The 22,519-nt window shown below is 41.2% G+C and overlaps 1 protein-coding gene across 1 annotated transcript; it reads left to right on the top strand.

Annotated features, from left to right (window-relative positions):
- The first annotated feature begins 56 nt into the window (after positions 1-56).
- On the top strand, positions 57-22,494 carry LOC143629896 (chromatin assembly factor 1 subunit FAS1-like). Its single transcript, XM_077099043.1, has 12 exons — positions 57-521; positions 1,166-1,265; positions 1,933-2,077; positions 2,163-2,286; positions 2,537-2,877; positions 2,960-3,235; positions 3,593-3,674; positions 4,015-4,143; positions 4,697-5,089; positions 21,365-21,502; positions 21,754-21,799; positions 22,295-22,494. The coding sequence occupies exons 1-12, from the start codon at positions 102-104 to the stop codon at positions 22,453-22,455; spliced, it is 2,355 nt and encodes a 784-aa protein (XP_076955158.1). The 5' UTR covers positions 57-101; the 3' UTR covers positions 22,456-22,494.
- Positions 22,495-22,519: the final 25 nt, after the last annotated feature.

Below are 22,519 nucleotides of genomic sequence, written 5' to 3'. Positions count from 1 at the left end.
ATTCGTGTCCATAGGTGTCATCAACGCGGGAAGCATGCACTCTTCCATATACACTTTACTTTGATCAAACTCTCAAAAATTAGGGTTTACGTTTCGCAAAAATGGCTGACGCAATGATGATCAACGTTCCAAAGAAACCGAAGAAGAGGAAGCGAGTCGAGTTAACACTGAGTTCAGAAGAACGCGAGGCGAGAATTAGGGTTTTACGCGAAGAAATTGACGGTTTAATCGAGTATTATCATGAAGGTTGTAGCAGAATGAACCGGCTGATTAATGTGGATTCAGTTAAGATCGGTAATTGTTCGAGTAATCAAATGATTGCGTGTTTGATGGAAGAGAGTAGTCTGCCGTTATCGAAGCTGGTGGATTGGATTAGAGAGAAAGAGGGATGTATGAGTATGACAGCTGCTGCTGTGAAGAACACTGCGATTGCTGTTGGTCAGAGGTGGTGTTATGGAGTTCACAATTTGAATGCTGATGTGTTGGAGGATGAATCTCCTTCTTGCCTTTGGTGCTGGGAGGTATATATAAACTATAAACTATAAAGTAGATTTCATTGTTTAATGCTAATTAATTCAATATTATTAGAGTGATTTTGAGTATCTTTTGTTGTTTTATGGGCTGTCTGATGCTACATTTTTATTATTGTATTTGTTTGAAGGGTTCAATTAGAGTGGTTTGGAGTATGAAGGTTTAGGTTGGTTATGCGGTGATTGTTTGTTTGAGATTCCTAATTTAAATGGCTTATTCAGCGTTTTGATACATGATTTAAGAGATAAAGCATTTTAATTAACCGGTCCCTAACATGTAAAATCTATTTCGGTAGGACAGTAGGTGAAAGTTCTTCAATTTATGATCTCATACTAAATTGTTTATCAGTGATCACTTATGTGATTACTTATTTTCTTAAGCATTCACAAATCACAGTCTATTTTGTTATGTGAAAAGTCAATAATTTATGATATGTTGATTTAACTAGTTAACTTTTGTCAAACATTTACAATTCCAGTTATATGTTGATTGTTGATATTTACCTAGGCTGTTTCAGTATGTTTGTAGCATGTGATTTCTATTTATTGGGCTCTTGATATTTCTTGTTTTTGTTTAGATATCTTATGATGATGTTATGTTGGTCTAACTTTGTTGACCAATGTTGACTTTGTAGACTAGAGATCTGAAGTTGCTTCCAAAGTCTTGTCGTGGTGCGCTTAAAATTCGGCGCACGTGTCGCAAAAAGATACACGAGAGGATAAATGCTGTTTCTGGTTAGTGCTCATTCATTTACCTTTTTTACATTGTTAATAAGTTAATGGTCAAAACTTGACCCCATATACTGATCATGATATGAAAATGAATTCGACAATTTTGTGCATTTAATCAAGGTTCCAAATCATTCTTTATTTCCATGCTGATCAAAGACAGAATAATTTCCGAGTAGATCTTTATGGTATTTTCTTCAATGCTTTTTGTTGTTTTTTCCCGTTATTGTCTTGATTCAATATGCTATTTTTTATGCATTTTGGATTCATTTGATGGGTCAATTTGGGTTTTATTTGATTTCAAATGATTCAAATACGAATAATCTAGCTAAAAGTGATATGAGGTCAAATGGGTAAATATTTTTTTTTCAGAAAGTGATATATTGATTCACACAACCTTTTAAATGTATTTAGTAAAAATTGATTCATAGGGTAATAATGTAGTTTTTGGTAACCATGTTCAACACATCAATTTGTTATTATGAAAAAAGGGGGAAAAATCTTTGCAGTTCAGCCAGTTTTGAAGCGTACTAAATGTTACCCGTTTTGACCCGTTACTTGATAACATTCTACACATTAGAAATTATAAGCGCAGGGAATATCTAATAATACCTCTTTAAAAATGATGCTTGATTTGCATAATGTTTAATGACATTAATTGACTTATTTTCAGCTGTTATAACTGAACTTATGAAGCCACAGAGCACTTCAGATGGTGTACAAAAGGTTCTGAAAGCATCCGAAAGGCTTAGTAAAGTGTTAAATGAAGCCGGAATACGCTTGCTAGTTGAAAAAATGGAACAGAAAAATGGTGATGTGTAAGTATTAATATAATTTTAGTTGGTTATTTGTTTACTGTTGTTTTTATTGGTTAATAATTTTACATTTTATTTATGGTTAAAGTTCTGAGAAAGAGGCGAAACGAGAAGAGAAAGAAGATGCTAAACATTTGGAGAAAAATAAACGTGAAACTCAGAAAGAGAAGGCGAGAATGGAGCGAGAAATTTTGAAGGAAAAGTTGCACAATGTAAGTTCTTGTTTATCTTTTAAGGGGTGTTCGGACGTGTTTCAAATGCATTTATGTTGTAATAGTTTGATTTTTAGATAATTGATTGTTTAAGGAATTAGTATATTAGATGATAAAATTTTGTTTCTGTTGAAAAAATGGAGAACATCTTGCGAAATGGAAGTAGAAGTCTGTTGATATAGGTTAAAATGAAGAGTAAATAAGTAATTTTATTTTTCTTTTAGATGATCAGCTTTGATTTTGAATGCAGGAAAAAGAGCAGAAGCGTTTACAAGACGAGGCAGAAAAAGAGGGAAAACGCCGCGAAAATGAGATAAAAAAGCAGTTAAAAAAGCAGCAAGAAGAAGCGGGGCGCCGTGAAAAAGAAGAGAACGAACATAAAAAGCAACTTGCTTTACGAAAACAAGCCTCAATCTTGGAGCAATTTCTTAAAAAGGGTAAAAACAATTCACCTTTGCAGGTTGACCAGTCAACAGTCAAAGAATCTGCTACCAACATTTCACTTAAGCGACAAGAATCTGATTCAGTTATTCAGTCAATGGACTATGCTCTTTCATTGAAATGCGAGTTTGATGCAAACCAGTTATGGAAGTAAGTTATTTTTTCTCTTTTACATTCTTTTTGTCATTATATTTGATTTTATTATAATCTTTGTTTTCTTTTTAAAATTTAGAGATCACTTGGATTCTTGGCATCAATTAGATCATTCTAGAAGCGGAAGACATTGGGGTGTTAGGCGGGCCCCCAAAACGGTTTTGTTCAAGGAGCTTAAACTAACCAGCAAGGGTGAAGATGACGCAGTGGTGGACAAATTTGAAACTGACTTAAAGCATAACGCAAACTCAGATGGTTCGGTTTCTGGTAGCCAGAAATTGAGTCGGTGTAAACAGTTGCTACAGTTTGATAAGAGCCACAGACCTGCATTTTATGGCTATTGGCCCAAAAAGAGGTGGACATTCTATTGATAAAAATATGATTTTGATATTACTCACCTTTGAATTGTTTTCTAAATTATAAAAAATCTAGTTTCGTATGGACATTCTTACTAAAACAAGAAGGGTGTACACAGTTTTATTTTAGAATTAAAATCTGTTTGTATCGAATGATCTGCTCCAGTTATGTACTTGTATATCGTTTATTGCGAGTATATATTTTTACTTATCTTTATGAGCTTTATGATTTAGTCACTTATCTGTGTGATTACAGAAATTGAATGTTTGTATTGAATTTATTTGTTCATTTAGTTTAATATTTTTTATTCAACCATTAAATCATTGCGTTTAATTTTGCCTTTATCTGTTTTCAGTGAAGTTGTTAGAGCTCGTTGCCCTCTTGCTAAGGATCCAGAGCTTGATTATGAGATTGATAGTGATGAAGAATGGGAAGAGGTATTTTTAGAAGTTTTTGCCACTTGATCATTATTTCTCATTTTGTGGAAATCAAATTAAGTTTATGCAACATTTTAACAAACTGATCTTCAAAACATAAGTTTTTTTATACTTAAAATAAACAGTTGTTTAATAATCATTCATTAAGCATTTTGTTTTAGCATTGTGTTTATGACGGATTATTTTATTAATTTTTTTAAAACAACATGCTAATTACTGCTGGCGATTTTGATCCATTTACTTAGGAATGGGTCAATTTGAGGTACTAAACCTGACCCGTTTTGTTCCGAACCTATTTTTACTCGTTATGCTGACTTTCCTGTTATGTGTGATGATATAGGAGGAACCTGGTGAAAGTTTATCAGACTGTGAAAAGGAAGAAGATGATGAAAATTTATCAATAGCTGATGATGAAGATGAAAGTGAAGATGGGTTCTTTGTACCTGATGGATATCTTTCTGAAAATGAGGTATTTTTGCCTTCATTTTTTATGTTAATCAGGACCTCAGATAAATTGAAGAGCCGAATTTTCTTTAAATTGCAATTAAACCTGGAAAAAAAATTTATACGTGTCTGCTTCTCATGTGTAGCATGTTATATGTTTTGAAGTGCCATTAAGACCGTTTAATGATTTGAAATAAAATCAGTATTGATTTTATTTTCTCATAGTTTCACTTAATAAGAATCTTATACTATATTAATGATTATTATAGTTTCTAAAAAAACTTGTGTCGTCATTTGTCGTAGGCTAGTCCGATTCTGCTTTAGATTATGTAATTATTCGTACTATTGGCAACATAACTGATCAGTAAAGGAATTAGTCAAATTGCTCAATTACCCCTTCTTTTGATTAAAACTGAAACTGTTTCTCCAATCTTACTAGACATATCTTCTTTTATAACAATATTCTCTTGTCGTTTTATGTATCTAGTTATAAATAACCAGAATTTGTTAAAAACTTGAAAAAAAAAATAAATCGTACTATTTTTTAGTACAATTTAATATGTTTCATTTTGTTGCAGGGTGTTGAAGTTGACAGAATGGATCATGGTGAGATAACCGAAGATGCAAAAACTTCACCTAATTGTGACCAAATGGAAACCGAAGAGCTTTCAATATTATTTAAACAGTTCAAGCACCTCAACACATTGACTGAACACGCTCTTCGAAAAAACAAGCCTGTACTAATTGCGAATCTGATGCATGAAAAGTCAAAGTCAACATCAGAAACTGAATACATGTGCTTGCAAGCTCTGTGCATCCGTGCTTTCCCTGTCGGCCCATCTGTTGAGATCATAGCAGGTTATGATATGCAAGAAGAGATACAAGAAGACTGCCCTTCAAGTAGCAAAAGTAGTGTCCTGCCAGTTGCAAGTGGACCCACCACCATCTCGGATTCAGATTTACCCGAGTTTGTAAGTAACTGAAAATTTTAATTTGAATTATAGGCGGCAAAATAGATGGGTTGAACAGATCAAAACTGGTTGGATTAGGTGGACCCGAATAATTTTTGACCAAAATTTGCGGCTTTTAATATAATTAGTCTTCAATACGGTGACGGGAAAGGGAAAATAGCATAAATAGGCAACTTAATTATGTCGGTTTTATTTAAACTATCGGAGATGATTATTGGTGGGTTGACCGAAGTCAAAGCAGGTTGGATTAGGTTGACCTAGATAATTTTTAAACAAGTTCTGTTTTTTTCAATATAAACTGTCTTCAAAAAAGGTTATCTAACTATGTTGGTTATATTTAAATTGAGGAAAACAATGGGATAGTACTTTTTGCCCAAGTTTTGTATTTTTTTTATTTATAATTTGTCTTCAATAGGGTTACAAAAAAGGGAAAATTGCCTAAAAAGGTAATGCAATTGTGTTGGTTTTATTTAAACTAAAAGGAAAAAAATTTAGTTTTTTTTATATAAATTGTTTTCAATTCGGTTACAAAAAAGGAAAATTGCATAAAAAGGTGACGAGATCATGCTGGTTTTATTTAATTATAAACCAAAGGAGGCAAAATTTTGGATAATACTTTTGTCCAAATTTTGTTTCTTTTTGTATCTATAATATATATAAACGAAAACCCAAAAATCCTATGTGTCGTGATGTGGTCGCTCCCCCCTTTTATGGAAGCCACCAGATTTCATGATTTTTAAATGGTGGCCTCTCATTGATTTAACCCAAAATCATGGGTATGGGTCTTACCAAAATCCAGATAGCTCTTAAACGGGTTATAACATCTCATTGAATTAAAAATTAATCTTACCAATTATTTGATATGAAAATCCTACAAAATAGGAATATACTAAAATTTAATATCCAATTTAAAAAGAAAAAGATATTATTTATAATTAATAAACAATTTTATAGTAAAAAACATAAGCGGGTCATGGGTCACCAAATCCACATAGCTTTTAAACGGGTTATAACATATCATTTATTTATGAAACCCTTTCATCATCAAACCCTAAGTATATTATTAACTTTCTTACAATAAAGAAAATTAAATCCAAAAAATAAATATTGAAAAACGAAAAATGTAAAACAACCGTTCTCTCAAGCCATCAGATTACTTTATTTGTAAATGAAGGCTTCTCACGCATTTGACCCGAATTCACGGGTAAAGGTCTCACCAAACCCAGATAGCTCTTAAACGGGTTATAACATCTCATTATATTAAAAAATAATCTCATCAAATATTTGATATGAAAAAATCCTATAAAATAGGAATATACTAAAAGTTAATATCCTATTTTATTTTAAAAAAGATATTATTTATAATTAAGAAACAATTTTATGATAAAGAAAATAAACGCGTAATGGGTATCACCAAACCCAGATGATTTTTAAACCGGATTATAACATATCATTTATTTGTGAAACCATTTCATCATCAAACCTCAAGTATATTAATTATTAACTTTCTTACAATAAATAAAATTAAAATCCAAATATACATATATAAATATTAAAAACGAATAATGTAAAACAACCCCCGTAATACGGGGGATAAAATCTAGTGATAATGATATTAATACATAATGAGGCGAATTATGTAAAAGTTCTATTTGGGATGGCCTACTTTTTTATTTATTTAACAAAGGGCAACAAACTTTCAGAAGTTTTCAAAAAGGTTAATTGAAGAAACACTAAGTGGCCCCTGGCAGATTATGGGTAATCTGGGGGCTAAGTAATGTTTCCCATGAAGGTTAGGTCCAGCAGAGTAAGTTGTACTTCAAGGAACCTGCAAAACAGACACTGTAAGCTCGTCACTGAGAAGGGGGGGGTTCCTCCTTGTGACCACCCTCCGGCGTGAGAATCAGTCTATATTGCTCTTTAAATATAAAAGTATATGAATACTATTAGAGCAATTATCAAGTAAGTTATACGAGATAGTAGATGATGAAATGATAATACCATTTGCTGTCTTTTATAGCCGAAGGTGGGTTTCCAAGGGGTTTAGCCGGCCCAACACGCTACCAACTGTAACCTATGCACGTGCCCTACCTGTGAGTGGTGGATAGGTAGCGGCTGACACAGAGCAGGCGTGCCGTGCACTCTTCGTCTTCTACCCACTGCAGGCTAGGCACGTGGTCTGGCAGGAGTTGGTGGGCAGGCGGCGGCTATTGGTCACAGTGCTGTGGCGTGCTGTCTGCCACGCTGCTGTCAGTGAGCTGTCGCATTCTTGGTCAGATCTTTTGTCTTTACCTCGTCAGGTATCACGCAAAAGATCCTCCATCATACAGACTGGCCCATTTTGGCGGGAGTTTTCCCCCTCCCGCCTCTGCTCATTCTTTCAGGTGACACTGAATATTTGTAAGTGTTAAGCCTTATGCGTGTAGCTATGCTGTGCGGGTAGCCTTCCCTGATGGCTTGTATCCGCAACTGCGGGAACAGGCGGGTTACTTTACCATTGGGAGGCTTTTCCCTGCGTATGCAGCTTGCATACTGCGCGTAGGCTTCTCTGAGCATGGTGGGTCCTGCGGGAGTAGATGGTCTTTGCGCAGACATCCCTGTTCAAGGTGAGTCATGCGGGACCAACTGAGCCCTGCTGGGACCTGCCTCTTCAAGTCCCCCCAGTCCAATGTTCTTTTCACGAATGTCTAATAAAGTGAGGTGAACTTTTGGACTTATAAGCAAAGGGTTTTGAAAAGGGGTTTTTGTAAGGTTTTCCGTGGGGGTTCTTCCCGCGGAAGTCCTTGTCACTTGCAGAAATTCCCGAGTTTCCTGCTTGGTCTTTGGGTATGATGCGGGTAGGTCTGTAACCTCCTCGCAAGTCAGGAGCATTGAGTCTTAGTTGTGCGGATTCTCCCTGTGGTTCTGGTAGTTTTTTGAACATAGTGATCAATTATGTTTAAACCACCAATTCCATCTTGGAGCCTCAAACAACGTAGTACTCGATGTTCCCGCTATGCGGGGATATTATTTCCGTTTTCACAAGCATTGCCCAGAAGATCCTTCCTGGTTTCAATTCTCAGCGGGTGCTAGGTATGTGAAGGGTTTTGCCTTTACACTGTACCTGCATCCGTCTTATGGTTACTTTACTTCCAAGGTATTCCTGGCGTCCATTCCCTGCGGGTGCTCGGTATGTGAAGGGTTTTGCCTTTACACTGTACCCGCACCCGTCTTATGGTTACTTGGTTGCCAAATATTTTGGCTTCAATTCCCTGCGGGTGTTAGGTATGTGAAGGGTTTTGCCTTTACACTGTACCCACACCCGGCTTATGGTTACTTGTTTGCCAAGGTAAGGGGTATTTTCCCGCTTACTTTTTTGAACCTTAGTCTTCAAAAAATTTTTTAAATTTTGAAATTTGAAGAGTTGGTGGATGGATAACAACCCAATACCTCAAACGTCGTGCGACGGTTTCTTCTGACTGTGTCAGGACGTGCCAGAAGTTATGGCGACATGACATTATGTGGTCATTCCAGTTGCTTTTTCAGGCGCGTGGACACGGGATTCCGGGCGCGTAGCCGCGAAATCTCTGGCACACGTCCTTTTGACAGCTGTTGCCAGCTTGCCTTTGCCACGTGTCATAGTTTCATTGCACCTTTGACTTCTCTCTCTTCCGTATTAATTTCATCGCATTAATTGCGATTACTATATAAAGGGGGAGAGGGTTATTTGCAATTCACACTTTCCACTTTCATCTCTTCTTCTCCAGTAATTTCCGGCGAATTTCTCTTTTCAGTAAAGCATTACTCTGAAATCTCTTCTTTCTTCCACCATGCCTTCTCATGATGCTGATGACCAGAAGACTGCTGGCGAATGCCAGTGCTCTCTTCCTGTCGATCTGTACCAGTATATTGTCAGGAAGTTCATGCTCGAGTCTCTCGAGCCTGAGTTTCCTGAACCCCACCATACTGTGTACGATGCCCCTAGTGGCAAGATCGGGGTTTATGCTGCATTCTTTGTCTACGGAAACCTTAGGTTTCCGTTGACAAAGTTTGTGTACCGTGTTCTGGAGAGGCACGGTGTGCACCTGACAGAGGTGCACCCCATGGCCATTGCCAAGGTCCGGCACTTTGAGTGGGTGTGCCGGATACTGGGCCTTGAGCCCCTCGTTGACCGTCTGATGACCTTCTACACTTGGAGGTGCATCCAGGGGTGGTACACTCTTACAACCCGTATCAAGGGTTTAAAGATTTGTACCACCGAGCGGAGTCTTCGCTCGTGGAGAAGAGAGTTCTTCTTCATATCCGCTCGCGCCATCCCCATCGCCATGAAGTTCAAGAATGGCCAGGCGCTTCCGAACCTTCCCGCCCTCAACTACGAGGAGGCGGAATGGTTCTCGAAGATATCCCGGGTCCAGTCCCCGGTTTTCCGTTTTCCGGAGTCGGCGATGGTGATGCTGGGGATGAGCCGGGTGTGGAAGGCGGCGAATGCGGATAAGGTTCCGATTGTCCTTGAATATGGTTCGAACTCTGTCCCTTATGGTACGTCTTGTTTCATTTTGCTGACTTCGATTTTTTCTAACTTTCTTGTTGATTTCAGAGGGGAACGATCTTCAGTCGCTCCTGAACCCGCGGGAGGAAGATGGTCCCGCGCGGATGGGTACTCGTGCTCTGGACGAGAACGAGTTGCCCATCTTAGAGCAGACCGCGGGTCGGTTCGTGGAGGTTTACCCGCCAGGCCAAGAGATCCTGAGCCACCGACGGCCAGGTAAGCCTATCTTCTACCCTGAACCTCTCAATGCTGTGCCTGCTGCTGGAGTTGACATTTCTTCTTCTGAGGAATCCGCAGAAGGTCCTCCACTGGTGCGGAAGAAAAAGGCTGCCGTCGGGAAAGGCAAGGAGAAGGTGGCCTCTACGGCCGACCCGGTAGTCCTATCTGACTCGGAGTCAGATAGTGCAGAGGTGGCGGGGGAGCCCGGTGGTGAGGAGACCACCGCTCCGGAGGCTGTAGCTGTTACCTCCGGGGAGGCAGCGACGACGACGGTTACCGGTGTCAAGAGGCCGGCTCCATCGGGTTCGCCCCCGCTCGTCCGTACGTTCAAGCTCAAGAAACCCCGTAAGTGCCCCCATAATTCTTGTCTAGATTTGTTGTTTCAAATAAATTTTTCTAACACTTTTGCTTGTGCAGGTGTGGATGTTGACGCATTCCAGGGTGGAGTTGGAGCAAGTATTCCCCCGCCAATGAGGGAAGGCTCGGTCAGCCTTCCCGAGGCGTCGACCCAGGCGTCTGTGCCTGCTTCCGCTGGTTCCAGCCTTCCTGAGGCTGTTCCAGCTGAGAAGTTGTCTCCGCCGGCCGTGAGTGCAATTTTTACAGCATCTTTCACGGAGCCGGCGGTTACTGTTGCTGAGGAGGTGGCGCCAACAATGGCTACCACAGCGGCTGCCACTATACCTGCGCCACCGGCACCGATGGCCGGACCATCAGGTACGCGCCGGGCTTCCCGCCGATCTATGCCACCTTCCCGTCTACCTGACCTGTTGGATGGATTTCCTTTAGGTTCAGGTGATGGGTTTGGCGGCTATCGGCCTGTTATTGACCCTACAGGTACGTAGGGTTCTTTTTCCTTTGTATATTTTTATCATCTTTTCCTAACTGCCTTTGTTTCTTTTGCAGTGTCGGATTCCAATGAAGTGTATGTTCCAAGATGGAACATACGCCGAGGAACAACCCTTCGTACCCCTGTGGAGTGCGTGGACTGGGCTCGCCACGCTGCTCCTCATGGTGCGTTGGGGGAAGCCATGGCTAGCTACCAAGAGGGTAGGCTAATCAATGAGCTTCGGGTTCTCCAGGCCCGGACGCAGCCCCGCGTCGAGCTGCTTTGTCGTGAAAACGACAAGTTAAAAGCAGCTCGCGCCAAAGATGTATCTGAAGCGCGGGCTCTTCGGGAGGAGAACCGGCAGTTGGCCGCTGCCGCAGCCGAGAAGGAGAAGGCATTCAAGGCCCTCGAGGTTGAGGTCCAGGCGCGACTCGAGGCCCGCTCCAAGGCTGCCCAAGCTGTGAATGAACAGCTTCGGCTGGCTAAGGAGACTGCGCGAAACTCAACTGAGAGGGCTGCCAAGGCTGAAGCTGTTGCTGAGCCGCTTCGCGAAGAGAATGAGCAGCTTAAATGCAAATTAAAGGCTCTTCAGCATGCTCATGACGCCTTGGCAATGGAAGATGCCAAGAAGCTGCAGGAGATCCTTGACCAGAGGGGGGTGCTTGACCGTACTGAAAGGAAACTCAAAAGCGTCGAAGAGGCTGCCGCCAAGGAAGTTCAACTTGCCAACCTTGATAAAAGCGGAGCCGAACGTGCTTACAAAGAAAGTCAAGCTACCCTCCAATGGCTGCTTCGAGAAGCGTTGCCTCAGGTATCTTTATCTTTTTCTTTACGCTTTCCGCTCGTAATTAGAAAATGTTCTAACTTGTATTCTTTTGTAGGTTGTGCGTCGGGTCCTTTCAGAGACCTCTTATGACGATGCGATGAGCGCAGCCCTCAACGCTTCTCATGAGGATGGGGAGAAGACTGGCTTCCTGCTTGGTCTAGGGTTTGCTGAGAGAGGCTTTCCGCCCTCCAACTTCCCTTTATTCAATGTTAATACTGAAGCTGCTTATGACCAAGCTGTGAACCAGTACGCTTCCTTCCCGCATCCAGTGGTGGAAAAGGTGAATGAAGCTGCTGCTGCTGATGATGGGCTAAACATCCTTAAGGCTTTCCTTGGGCAGCCGCGCTCTGACGGTGCTGGTCCAAGCGGAGGTGGCCCTGAAGCCTGATCCTGAAGATCTTTTCCCACTGCTAGGATAGACTTGGCTTTGTATAGATTTCTTTTAGGCGGGTAGTTACCCAGCCATTCTTGTAATAGATTGTGAAATATTAATCTTTTTGCGTATAAGATTGTTATTTCCTTCCTTGGGTTCCTTGCTTTATAAACTTATGACTTGCATACTTAGTTTGAATTAGCAATTTTCCAAGTGTTTAGAATAAGGACCTTTGAACGTGGTTGATGATGGGTTAAAGTTTTGCCTCCTCCTTCGTGATTGTGCGGGTAAAACCGTCACTTGCACTTGGTAGGATGGCTAATCTTTACCCTCTATCTGACCTGCGTGTAGGTTTTCCTTTTCGAAATTTCTAAGGCATTAAGTTGAACCTTTGAACGTGGTTGATAATGGACTAAAGTTTTCGCTTCCTCTTTCGTGATTGTGCGGGTGCAACCGTCACTTGCACTTAGTAGGATGGCTTTAACTTTAGACCTATATCTGACCTGCGTGTAGGTTTTTCTTATCCTTTTTTAAGTGTTCATAAGTTAACCTTTTAACGTGGTAGATGGTAAGTTAAGTTTGGCTTCCTTGTTTGTGATTGTGCGGGTAAGACCGTCACTTGCACTTACAAGGATGGCTAAACTTTACCTACATCTGACCTGCGTGTAGGTTTTCCTTAGAACTTTTTAACATTTTGGCGTTGTGTTTATGCGGGTATTGCCGCCTTCCACACGCAACTACTTCTTCCCGTAAGGGAAGTTCATAGGTTACAAGCTATCAATACATCATGAAAGGAGAATCATTTCCATTAGAAGTGGCTCTAGGCCTTTACAAGTTGGAATTGATCTACATATAACATTTGCGTAATTGAGCTCCATTCCATGTTCTAGGGATGGGAGTGCCATCGAGCCTTTCGAGCCGGTATGCGCCCTTTCCCAGAACTTCTTTGATAACGTATGGCCCTTCCCAAATCGGGGCCAACTTTCCTGGGCGTTGTTGGTTCGAAGCCTCGTTGTTACGCAGTATGTAGTCTCCTTTATTGAAATTGCAGAGTTTTACCCGCGTGTTGTAGTATTTTTGCATTTGTCGTTTGTAGTTTTCTTCACGCACGGCGGCTAAGTCTCTGCGCTCTTCGGTTAGCATAAGGTCTAACCGTCTTTCCGCATCATTGTCTTCTGGTTGGATTAAGACCCTTGGTGAGGGTAGACCGATTTCGACTGGGATCATGGCTTCAGTGCCATAAGTGAGACTGAACGGGGTTTCTCCCGTACTGGTCTTCTTCAGCGTTCTGTTTGCCCAAAGGACGTGTGGAAGCTCGTCCACCCAACCGGATCTATGTTCCAAGAGTCTTCTCTTTATGCCTTCGACGATGCTCTTATTTGCTCTTTCCACCTCACCGTTACCTTGCGGGTGTGCCACTGAGGTAAAGGTGTGGGTGATTTGAAGTTCTTTCAGCCACTGCTGTAGCTTCTTGTCAGCAAAGTTGGTGCCATTATCGCTTACCAAATTCTGTGGAAGTCCAAAACGACAAATAATAAATTCCCAAATAAATTTTTTGATATGCTTTGCGGTTGTTTGGGCTAAAGGTTTCGCTTCTATCCATTTGGTGAAGTAGTCAATGGCTACCACTAGGAACTGAACATTCCCAGCTGCTGTAGGAAATGGGCCTGTCACGTCAATGGCCCACTTCTGAAATGGCCACGAGGAAGTGACAGGAACAAGTTCATTTTTCGGGCGATGCGTGTTGGGTGCGTAAAGCTGGCAAGATCTGCATTTTCTGATGTATGCCAACGCGTCCATATGCATCCCCGGCCAGAAGTATCCCGCGTTGTTTAGCTTGGCTACCACAGCGCGGGGGCCTGCGTGTACTCCACAGATGCCTTCGTGAACCTCCCTTAGGAGGTAGTCGGCATCTTGGTTGTCCACGCATCTTAACAATGGGCCAAGAAAGTTACGTCTGTAAAGGATGTCATTGACCAGCTGATAATTCAGTGCTTTACAGCGTAGTTTTCTTGCCTGTGACTTCGACTCTGGTAACGTTCCTGCTTCAAGGTATTTTATTATTGGGGTCATCCATGTTTCTGTACCGGTTTGGATGACACAGATTTCCTTGTGCGGGACTGATGGTGTTTCGAGGAGTTCCACGCGGATGTCCTTTCCCAAGTGGGTGAAGGCCAGTGATGCAAGCTTGCTTAACGCATCCGCAGATTTGTTTTCGCTGCGCTTGACGTGTATCACTTTACAATCATTAAAATCGCGCATGATGGCTTTGGCCTGGGCAAGGTACAGGGCCATTGTGTCGTTCACAGCCGTGTACGTCCCGTTTATTTGGTTTGCCACTAGCATGGAATCTACATGGGCTTCCAAATTTTTTACACCCATTTTACGCGCAATCCTCAATCCGGCCAGGAATGCTTCATATTCAGCCTCGTTATTCGTACTTGGAAAATCCAGCCGAATAGCATAAGTATATTCCTGGCCTGCTGGATTTGTTAATTTTAACCCTGCGCCTGAACCCTCGTTACTAGCTGCTCCATCAGTGTAGAGTCGCCAGACCTCATTGATTTCGTGTGCTGGGGAGGGTTGAACCTCCTCCTGGCACTCTTTCTCCCGTGAAGCGGGGACTTCTGCAATAAAATCAGCCAGGACCTGGCCTTTAATGGCTGGTCTCGGCTTGTATTGAATCGCATATTCTCCCAATTCAATTGCCCACTTGGCTAGACGTCCCGATAACTCGGGTTTGCCTAGAACATTTGAGAGTTTGAAGTTGGTGAGAATAGTGATTGGGTGACCCTGGAAATATCGTCTCAACCTGCGTGAAGCGTGAATAAGTGCCAAGACCAGTTTTTCCAGGGTAGAGTACCGGGTTTCCGCGTCTGCCAGCACGCGGCTAACATAATAGATTGGCATCTGGATGCCTTTTCGTTCTACAAGCAGGACTGCCCCGGTTGCTCTATCTGTTGCGGAGAGGTATAGGATTAACTCCTCCCCCGCTTGTGGTGCTGTGAGTGTTGGGAGTTCGATCAGGCGTGATCGAATCTCCTGAAAAGCTGCTTCCGCTTCTGGTGTCCAGCGGAAGTGCGTTTTCTTTAAACAATTTCTTAGCGTTGACACAAATGGGAACGACCTATCCGCATGGTTTGCCAAAAAGCGGTTAAGCGCGACTAGTCGTCCATTCAGTGTTTGAGCCTGTTTTATGGTGGTAGGTGATTCCATTTTGACAATGGCTTCGACCTTTTCAGGGTTCGCTCTGAAGCCATCTTTAGTAATAATGACTCCCAAGAACTTCCCTTCTTCCACCCCAAATGAACACTTGCTCGGGTTGAGCTTCATGTTTATCTTTCTAAGTGTGTTGAAAGTTTCCTCAATGTCTTTCAACATCGCCTCTGGCTCGGGGCTTTTGATGACCAAATCATCCATATAGACTTCCAAGTTTCTCCCAATTTGGGCGTGAAACTCTTTGTCCATTAGTCGTTGGTACGTGGATCCCGCGTTCTTAAGTCCGAATGGCATCATTTTATAACAAAATGTGCCATCGGGCGTCCGAAAGGCGGTTTTGTCCTGGTCATCTACAGCCATGTGGATTTGATGGTACCCCTTATACGCATCCAAGAAGCATTTAAGGCGAAATGGTGCCACCGAATCCACCTTGAGATCAATTTCTGGCAACGGATAACAATCTTTGGGGCATGCTTTATTCAAATCTTTGAAATCTATGCACATGCGCCATTGTTTGTTATTCTTCGGTACCATTACGGGATTTGCAACCCACGTTTGATATTTGCTAACGCGCACGATGCCCGCATCAAGGAGTTCCTTGACTTGGGTTCTGCACGCGTTGGTTTGCTCGGGCCCCATTACTCTGCGCTTTTGTACGATCGGCGTAACGGCCGGATCGCATTTGAGCTTATGCTCTGCCTTACCCCGGGGTACACCAGTCATGTCGGCTGGTGTCCACGCGAAGATGTCTGCGTTTCGCTGCAGTAAGCGCTTGAGTAAGGTGCTTGTTGGATCAACAATTGTCGGGCCAATGGTAACGGCCTGATCGGGATATTTCCCATTGAATGCCCACTGTTCAAGTTCAGTGATGGTTTGTTTGGCCATCTTCGGTTTGGGTTTAGAGGAGACAGATGCGATGCATACCTGGGGAATGCCCGTGATCATCGCTACGCCTTCAGTTGTTGGCCATCCCATCATGCCGTGGACTGAGGATACCACGGCGTTGAATCTTGCCATCCCGTCTCTCCCGAATAGGATGTCATACGTATGATGTGGTTTTTTCATTACAACAAAATCCACATCCTCCGTGCGTGAATAATTCCCATCGGTGAGAGTGACGGGGAAAGATAGGATGCCCAAGGGAGTGTTCATGCTGCCGTCAAACCCTTCCATTGAAGCGTAGACCGTCTCCAGGCGTTCCTTGTCTTCATCGTCGAGCTTGTCGAAGAACTGCCTGTACATCACTGTCGACGATGCGCCATTGTCAACGAGGGTGCGGGAGGTGATGTAGTGCCCCAGCTGGCTTTTAATGACAATGGGGCCTTCTTTGTTTGGGCCTCCCGGCACTCGCGGGAAGCGCACTTCTGCTTCCTTCCATGCGCATGGTTCGGTTATCGGTCTCTTTCTTCCTCTGACCTTACCCTGGACCATGTTGATGCTAATGTCGACGGGCTTTCGTCCGTTACCCCTGTACCTGTTGTCGTTCCTTCCTCCCTTCTTGATAGATGCCACGAGGTGTGCGAGCCTCCCATCCTTGACAAATGTCTCGACGATGTCCCTCAAGGATGTGCACTCCTCAGTGCTATGGCCCTTTGTCCCATGGAAGTCACAAGACTTGCTTTGATCCGCATTGGGTTTCTGTCGGATCGCTGGGGCTTTTGGCCATGGCAGTTTTTCCGTGGCAAACATCTCCGTGACGCTCTTGGTGAGTGGCGTCCAACGGTTTTTCCGGTTCGAAGGGTGCGTGTTGTCCCTTCCGCCAACCAGAGGGCGAGAGCTTGAGGGGGTGTCAAAGTTTATCCTTGACTGCCAAATACCTTGCCGCCTCTTTTTGTTTAGCCGGGCGGTTCTCACATTGTTCTCCCTTGTCCTCTGCGTGTAGAGGTTTGTATTCTGGGGGAGATCTCTTCCCAGCTGTTTCTCCGTTTCGGCAAAGCGCTTGGCTGCCGTCATTATGGCATCCCACGTGGATGGCATGCCGTCTTTACCCGTCAGAGTGCGGATGAGTTCTGGGTATTCAGCGCCCTGAATGAAAGCGGCGCGAACGAGGTCTTCACTGATGTTGCCCAGACTCAGCTTCTTGGAGTTGAAGCGGGTGATGAAGTCCAGTAAGGATTCATCCTCTTCTCTCACACAGTTGAGGATCGTCCACTGCTCCTCAGTGTGCTTCCTCTGTTGACTAAACTGTTGACTGAACTTGTTCTGGAAGTCTGCCCAGTCATAAATGTGGTGGACCGGTAAACGGTCGAACCATGCTCTGGCTGCTCCTACCAGAGTCATCTGGAACATGTAGCACCACGTGGGTTCCGTCCAGTTACTGACGGTTGCCCCCGCAATGAACCTGTTCAGATGGTCATCTGGGTCGGATATACCATCGTATGTGCCAATATTGGACATTTGTTTGGCACTCCTCGGGGCGATTGCTTCTGCAATGTCCCTTGCAAATTTTGACCTTCCTGCGTTTGTGGCAGTAGGTCTAAAGGCCTTGGAGAAGTCACGCGAGCTTTTTTCCGTGACTGGTTGGAATGCTTCCCCAAAATTCCTTTTTGGCTGGGGATCCGTTTCCTTACGCTTCCCTTTCGCCCTATGGCGAGGGTTCGCGTCGGTGTCGGAGTCTTCCCTCTCGGCGTCTGAGTACTCGTACTCACTACTCATGTTGAGGTGCTGGCGAGTACTACCGAATTCCTCAGCTTGTTGGACTGAACGCAAGCGTTCGTCCAACTCAGCCTGAAATTCTCTTTGACGTGCCTCGGCCCATGCCTTCACTTGATCAAGTGTTTGGCGAGGGGCTCGAGTTCGTTTTTCCAGCTGGGCATCAGTGAATCCCAGTGGAATATTTACTCCACTTGCCCCTACATGAGTGACTGGGGTAGTGTTCGTAAAATGTACTTCACTTGCCCCAGCTTGGGTGGCTGGGGTAGTGTTTGTAAACATTGTGTTGCCGGTGTTTACCCCAGTGGCTGGGGTTGCGGTTACCGGAATTTCTCTAGTCATCTTGGAAGTTTTGAAAAACTGGAGAAAGATGTAGTTCTAGCTTTATGCACGGATGGCGCCAATGAAGAAACACTAAGTGGCCCCTGGCAGATTATGGGTAATCTGGGGGCTAAGTAATGTTTCCCACGAAGGTTAGGTCCAGCAGAGTAAGTTGTACTTCAAGGAACCTGCAAAACAGACACCGTAAGCTCGTCACTGAGAAGGGGGGGGTTCCTCCTTGTGACCACCCTCCGGCGTGAGAATCAGTCTATATTGCTCTTTAAATATAAAAGTATATGAATACTATTAGAGCAATTATCAAGTAAGTTATACGAGATAGTAGATGATGAAATGATAATACCATTTGCTGTCTTTTATAGCCGAAGGTGGGTTTCCAAGGGGTTTAGCCGGCCCAACACGCTACCAACTGTAACCTATGCACGTGCCCTACCTGTGAGTGGTGGATAGGTAGCGGCTGACACAGAGCAGGCGTGCCGTGCACTCTTCGTCTTCTACCCACTGCAGGCTAGGCACGTGGTCTGGCAGGAGTTGGTGGGCAGGCGGCGGCTATTGGTCACAGTGCTGTGGCGTGCTGTCTGCCACGCTGCTGTCAGTGAGCTGTCGCATTCTTGGTCAGATCTTTTGTCTTTACCTCGTCAGGTATCACGCAAAAGATCCTCCATCATACAGACTGGCCCATTTTGGCGGGAGTTTTCCCCCTCCCGCCTCTGCTCATTCTTTCAGGTGACACTGAATATTTGTAAGTGTTAAGCCTTATGCGTGTAGCTATGCTGTGCGGGTAGCCTTCCCTGATGGCTTGTATCCGCAACTGCGGGAACAGGCGGGTTACTTTACCATTGGGAGGCTTTTCCCTGCGTATGCAGCTTGCATACTGCGCGTAGGCTTCTCTGAGCATGGTGGGTCCTGCGGGAGTAGATGGTCTTTGCGCAGACATCCCTGTTCAAGGTGAGTCATGCGGGACCAACTGAGCCCTGCTGGGACCTACCTCTTCATTAATGTTCACTTCAAATAACACACTTGGCCAAAGTTGCATAAAAGGTTAATCATATATATAGGGTGAGGATCCTAAGAGCACCTTTTGGAATTGAGAGCTTTAGGAACCATTTTGGACCAAAAAAGCCCCTTCAAAAAAATATTATAAAACAAAAAAAAAATGAAAATTTTAAAAAAGTAAAAAAACCAAAACGTTTATCTAGCATGTAGGTTTCATAAAAAAATCTCGGTTTTGCTAAATTATACATATATGCATATTATCATTTAATTTCCAGTTACATAATATACATATATTAATATACATATATGTACATTATCAGGTATCTTAATTGTACATATGTGTATATAAATAACATGCATATATGTATATACGTGTTTATAAGTATTATGTATATATGCATAATTTATCAAAACCGAATATATATATATATATATTATGAAACCGGGATGCTAGATAAACGTTTTGCTTTTTTTATTATTTTTATTATTTTCTTGGAGGGTTTTTTTTGGTCCAAAATGGTTTCCAAAGTTCTCAATTTCCAAATGGTTCTCGCACGATCCCAATCCTATATATATATATATATATATAGAGGATGGTTCAAATGAGAACCATGGTTTTCTAGAAAACTAGTTAAATCAATTTCAACCATTTATTTATTAGATCAACGGTTGATATGTGTAATGGGAATTAGGTAATTAAGTCAAAGTTAAAGGAGATTAATTAACAGGAAAAAGGGTAAATTAGGTAACTAAAAAAATTATTTAACTATGTTTTCCTTAAAATCCTCATAGTCTCTCTTGTATTATTTTTTTTCTTTTACTTATTCATTATTTTCTTCACTAACATTATAGGTTGAAAATGAAAAATGATACTCAAATCCCGTAACAAAATTAAACATAAATTTGGAAACCAAACGAAAAAACAAAGTTGGAAAATCAAAAGCTACAAAAGCCACATAGCAAAATTCATAAAGGAAATTTCCAGCTTTCTATCTCGATTTATCACAAGTCTATTTTTTATCCTATTTTCCTATTATTTAAATAGTTGAAGCATTTTATGTCTTTCTTTTTATTGTTATTTTTACTTGACATTGTACATGCTAAAACAAGTTAATGGTGATTATACATATATGTAGCATTGTAGTTACACATATGTAATTATACTAAAACTACATACTCTCATGCTCAGATATACTTTTACATATATGTAGCTATAGTATATTTGCATTTTAGAAATGGTCATACTAAGATTATATGCAACTTAATGATATACACATATGTAATTATACTAAAACTACGTACTCTCATGTTTATTATACTTTTACATATATGTAGCTGTAGTATATTTGCATTTTAGAATCGGTCATACTAAGATACATATATGTAACTTAATGATATACATATGTAAACACTAAATTACGGAGTTACATATGTGTAAACTACTAAGATACACATACGTAACTTATTTATCATTTTGTATGTATTAGATAACCTTATCCAATCCATCACAAACAAAATATTTAGGCTAATATCCAATTTAAATAGAATAAATTATAAGTAGATAGTAAACTATAAAATACAAATACATAATTAAATGCTTAAGATCATAAAAAATATTTAATATCTGGAAAAAAAATAAAATAAAACAAAGACATTTGAAATTGGTAGGTGGCTAATCATCTACATGAGATGAGATATCTAGTTTTGGGATAAATCAATTTCATATCACCAGCAAACAAACTTGCATCGAGATCTGCCACTTAACGGATCTTGACCTTTGGTGGACGATTTTTACAGACGGCGATTGTGTGCTATACGATTTTGACCGGTGACAATTTGGTTGATTTTGACATGCTGGAGATTTGGCTATGAATCCATCACCTGCTATTGATATGAGAGATAAAAATTTGAGAAAATCACGTTAAACCTATCATAATAGTGTGTTTCCATTTACCAATATACCCTTTATACAAAAATAAAGTAAAAAGAATTATAAATTATGTGATTGGTTAAAAGGAGTTTTCATAGTTTTACCAAACTAAGGGTTTTCATTTGAACCCTCCCCTATATATATATATATATATATATAATGCCACGGTTACCTTTTTACTATGTATTGTTTGGTACATTTGGGCATCTTTTGACTCGATTTTCTTTTAGCTATTTTTCTAGACTTTATGTATTTTACCTGCTACCCGTCATTTGTATGGTTCATATTTATGAACTTAATGGACCAGTTTATTTTAAACTCTTGTAATTGTTACCTTATTACTGTTTTGATGAAAATATTATTTCAGGTTTCTGTCATTCAGTCTTGCCCTCATGGGATTAACAAAGTGGTGGAAAATTTGCGTTTAAAGTTTCCAAATATCCCAAAATGTCAGTTGGGAAGTAAAGTGCGTGAAATATCTGTTTTTGCTGATAACCGATGGCAGGTTTGTAATTATTTTATTTTGTTGATTGTCACTTGTTTCATTGTTGACATAGTAAAGTTTTATAAAATAAGTACTTAAGGCAAGTATGATTTTAGAAACTGCATTATCAATAACATACTCTTCAATGTTAACAAAGTAGTGTAATTTTGTGAATAATTGTTAACAATTTGTGATAATGGGTAGAAATGAATAATCTGCATAAAAAACAGGAATAGTAATTATTAATCTTGATTATCATTCTATTTTTGCAGGTGAAGAAAGAAATTCTAAACAAATTTGGCTTATCATCTTCTCCAGGTACTCACCGCCTTTAGCTTTATTTAAAAGTTAAAAGAAGTGACTCGGTTGGGTCTTGGGTCAAAATCGGTTGACCAGAAACTTTTTTTTTTTCATTTTAACTATTAAGAACTAGTTTGTCGAAATTTAATTACAGAAATTGTATTATTTCTGTTATGCATTTAGAGTCTTTTTGTATTTCTCTCTAGTCTCAACCCTTTTCTTTCAAGATTCCTTTGTTAATAATTTTCAATGTTATATTGAATTAATCTATTCATAAATTAGCGGTAGAAATTTTGCCACTTTTAACCGGCAGATTTCCTTAAATCAAGTGGTAGATCAAGTATAGCATTGAATAGATTAATTCAATATCACACTGAAAAAATCTAATTTCTTGAAGTAAATGCATTAAAAATACATTTTAAGTGAGTGCTTTTAAGCTATAATATATGTAATTGGCTAATTGCACTTGTAGGTTATGTGCTAACTTTGACCTTCTGTTTTGTTGCAAAACAGAGAAAACTACAAAAGGAACAAAATCTATAACTGCATTTTTCTCTAAAAGGTGCCTGCCCCCTTCTGGTAAAACACAAAGCCATAATCAAGACTCTCCTCAACCAATGGACAAAACCTCACCAGCTGCAGAACAAGTGAGCAGTACATATAACAATGGTTAGTGGTGTTTTCATGTATGTTTTTGTGTTGCCTATGATATCGTGGTCAAGTCATGTAAAAAGTCAA

The sequence above is a fragment of the Bidens hawaiensis genome, unplaced genomic scaffold (genome assembly GCF_021521415.1).
Source record: "Bidens hawaiensis isolate Kalapana, Puna unplaced genomic scaffold, B.hawaiensis_p1.1 tig00005481_1, whole genome shotgun sequence".
NCBI lineage: Eukaryota > Viridiplantae > Streptophyta > Magnoliopsida > Asterales > Asteraceae > Bidens > Bidens hawaiensis.
This window is presented reverse-complemented; position numbering and strand designations above follow the sequence as displayed.

Coding starts and splice junctions, on each gene's coding strand:
- LOC143629896 (XM_077099043.1), top strand. CDS start 102: ATGGCTGACGCAATGATGATCAACGTTCCAAAGAAACCGAAGAAGAGG. Junction 3,675..4,014: donor GTGATGAAGAATGGGAAGAG/GTATTTTTAGAA, acceptor GTGATGATATAG/GAGGAACCTGGTGAAAGTTT. Junction 21,503..21,753: donor TTGCTGATAACCGATGGCAG/GTTTGTAATTAT, acceptor CTATTTTTGCAG/GTGAAGAAAGAAATTCTAAA.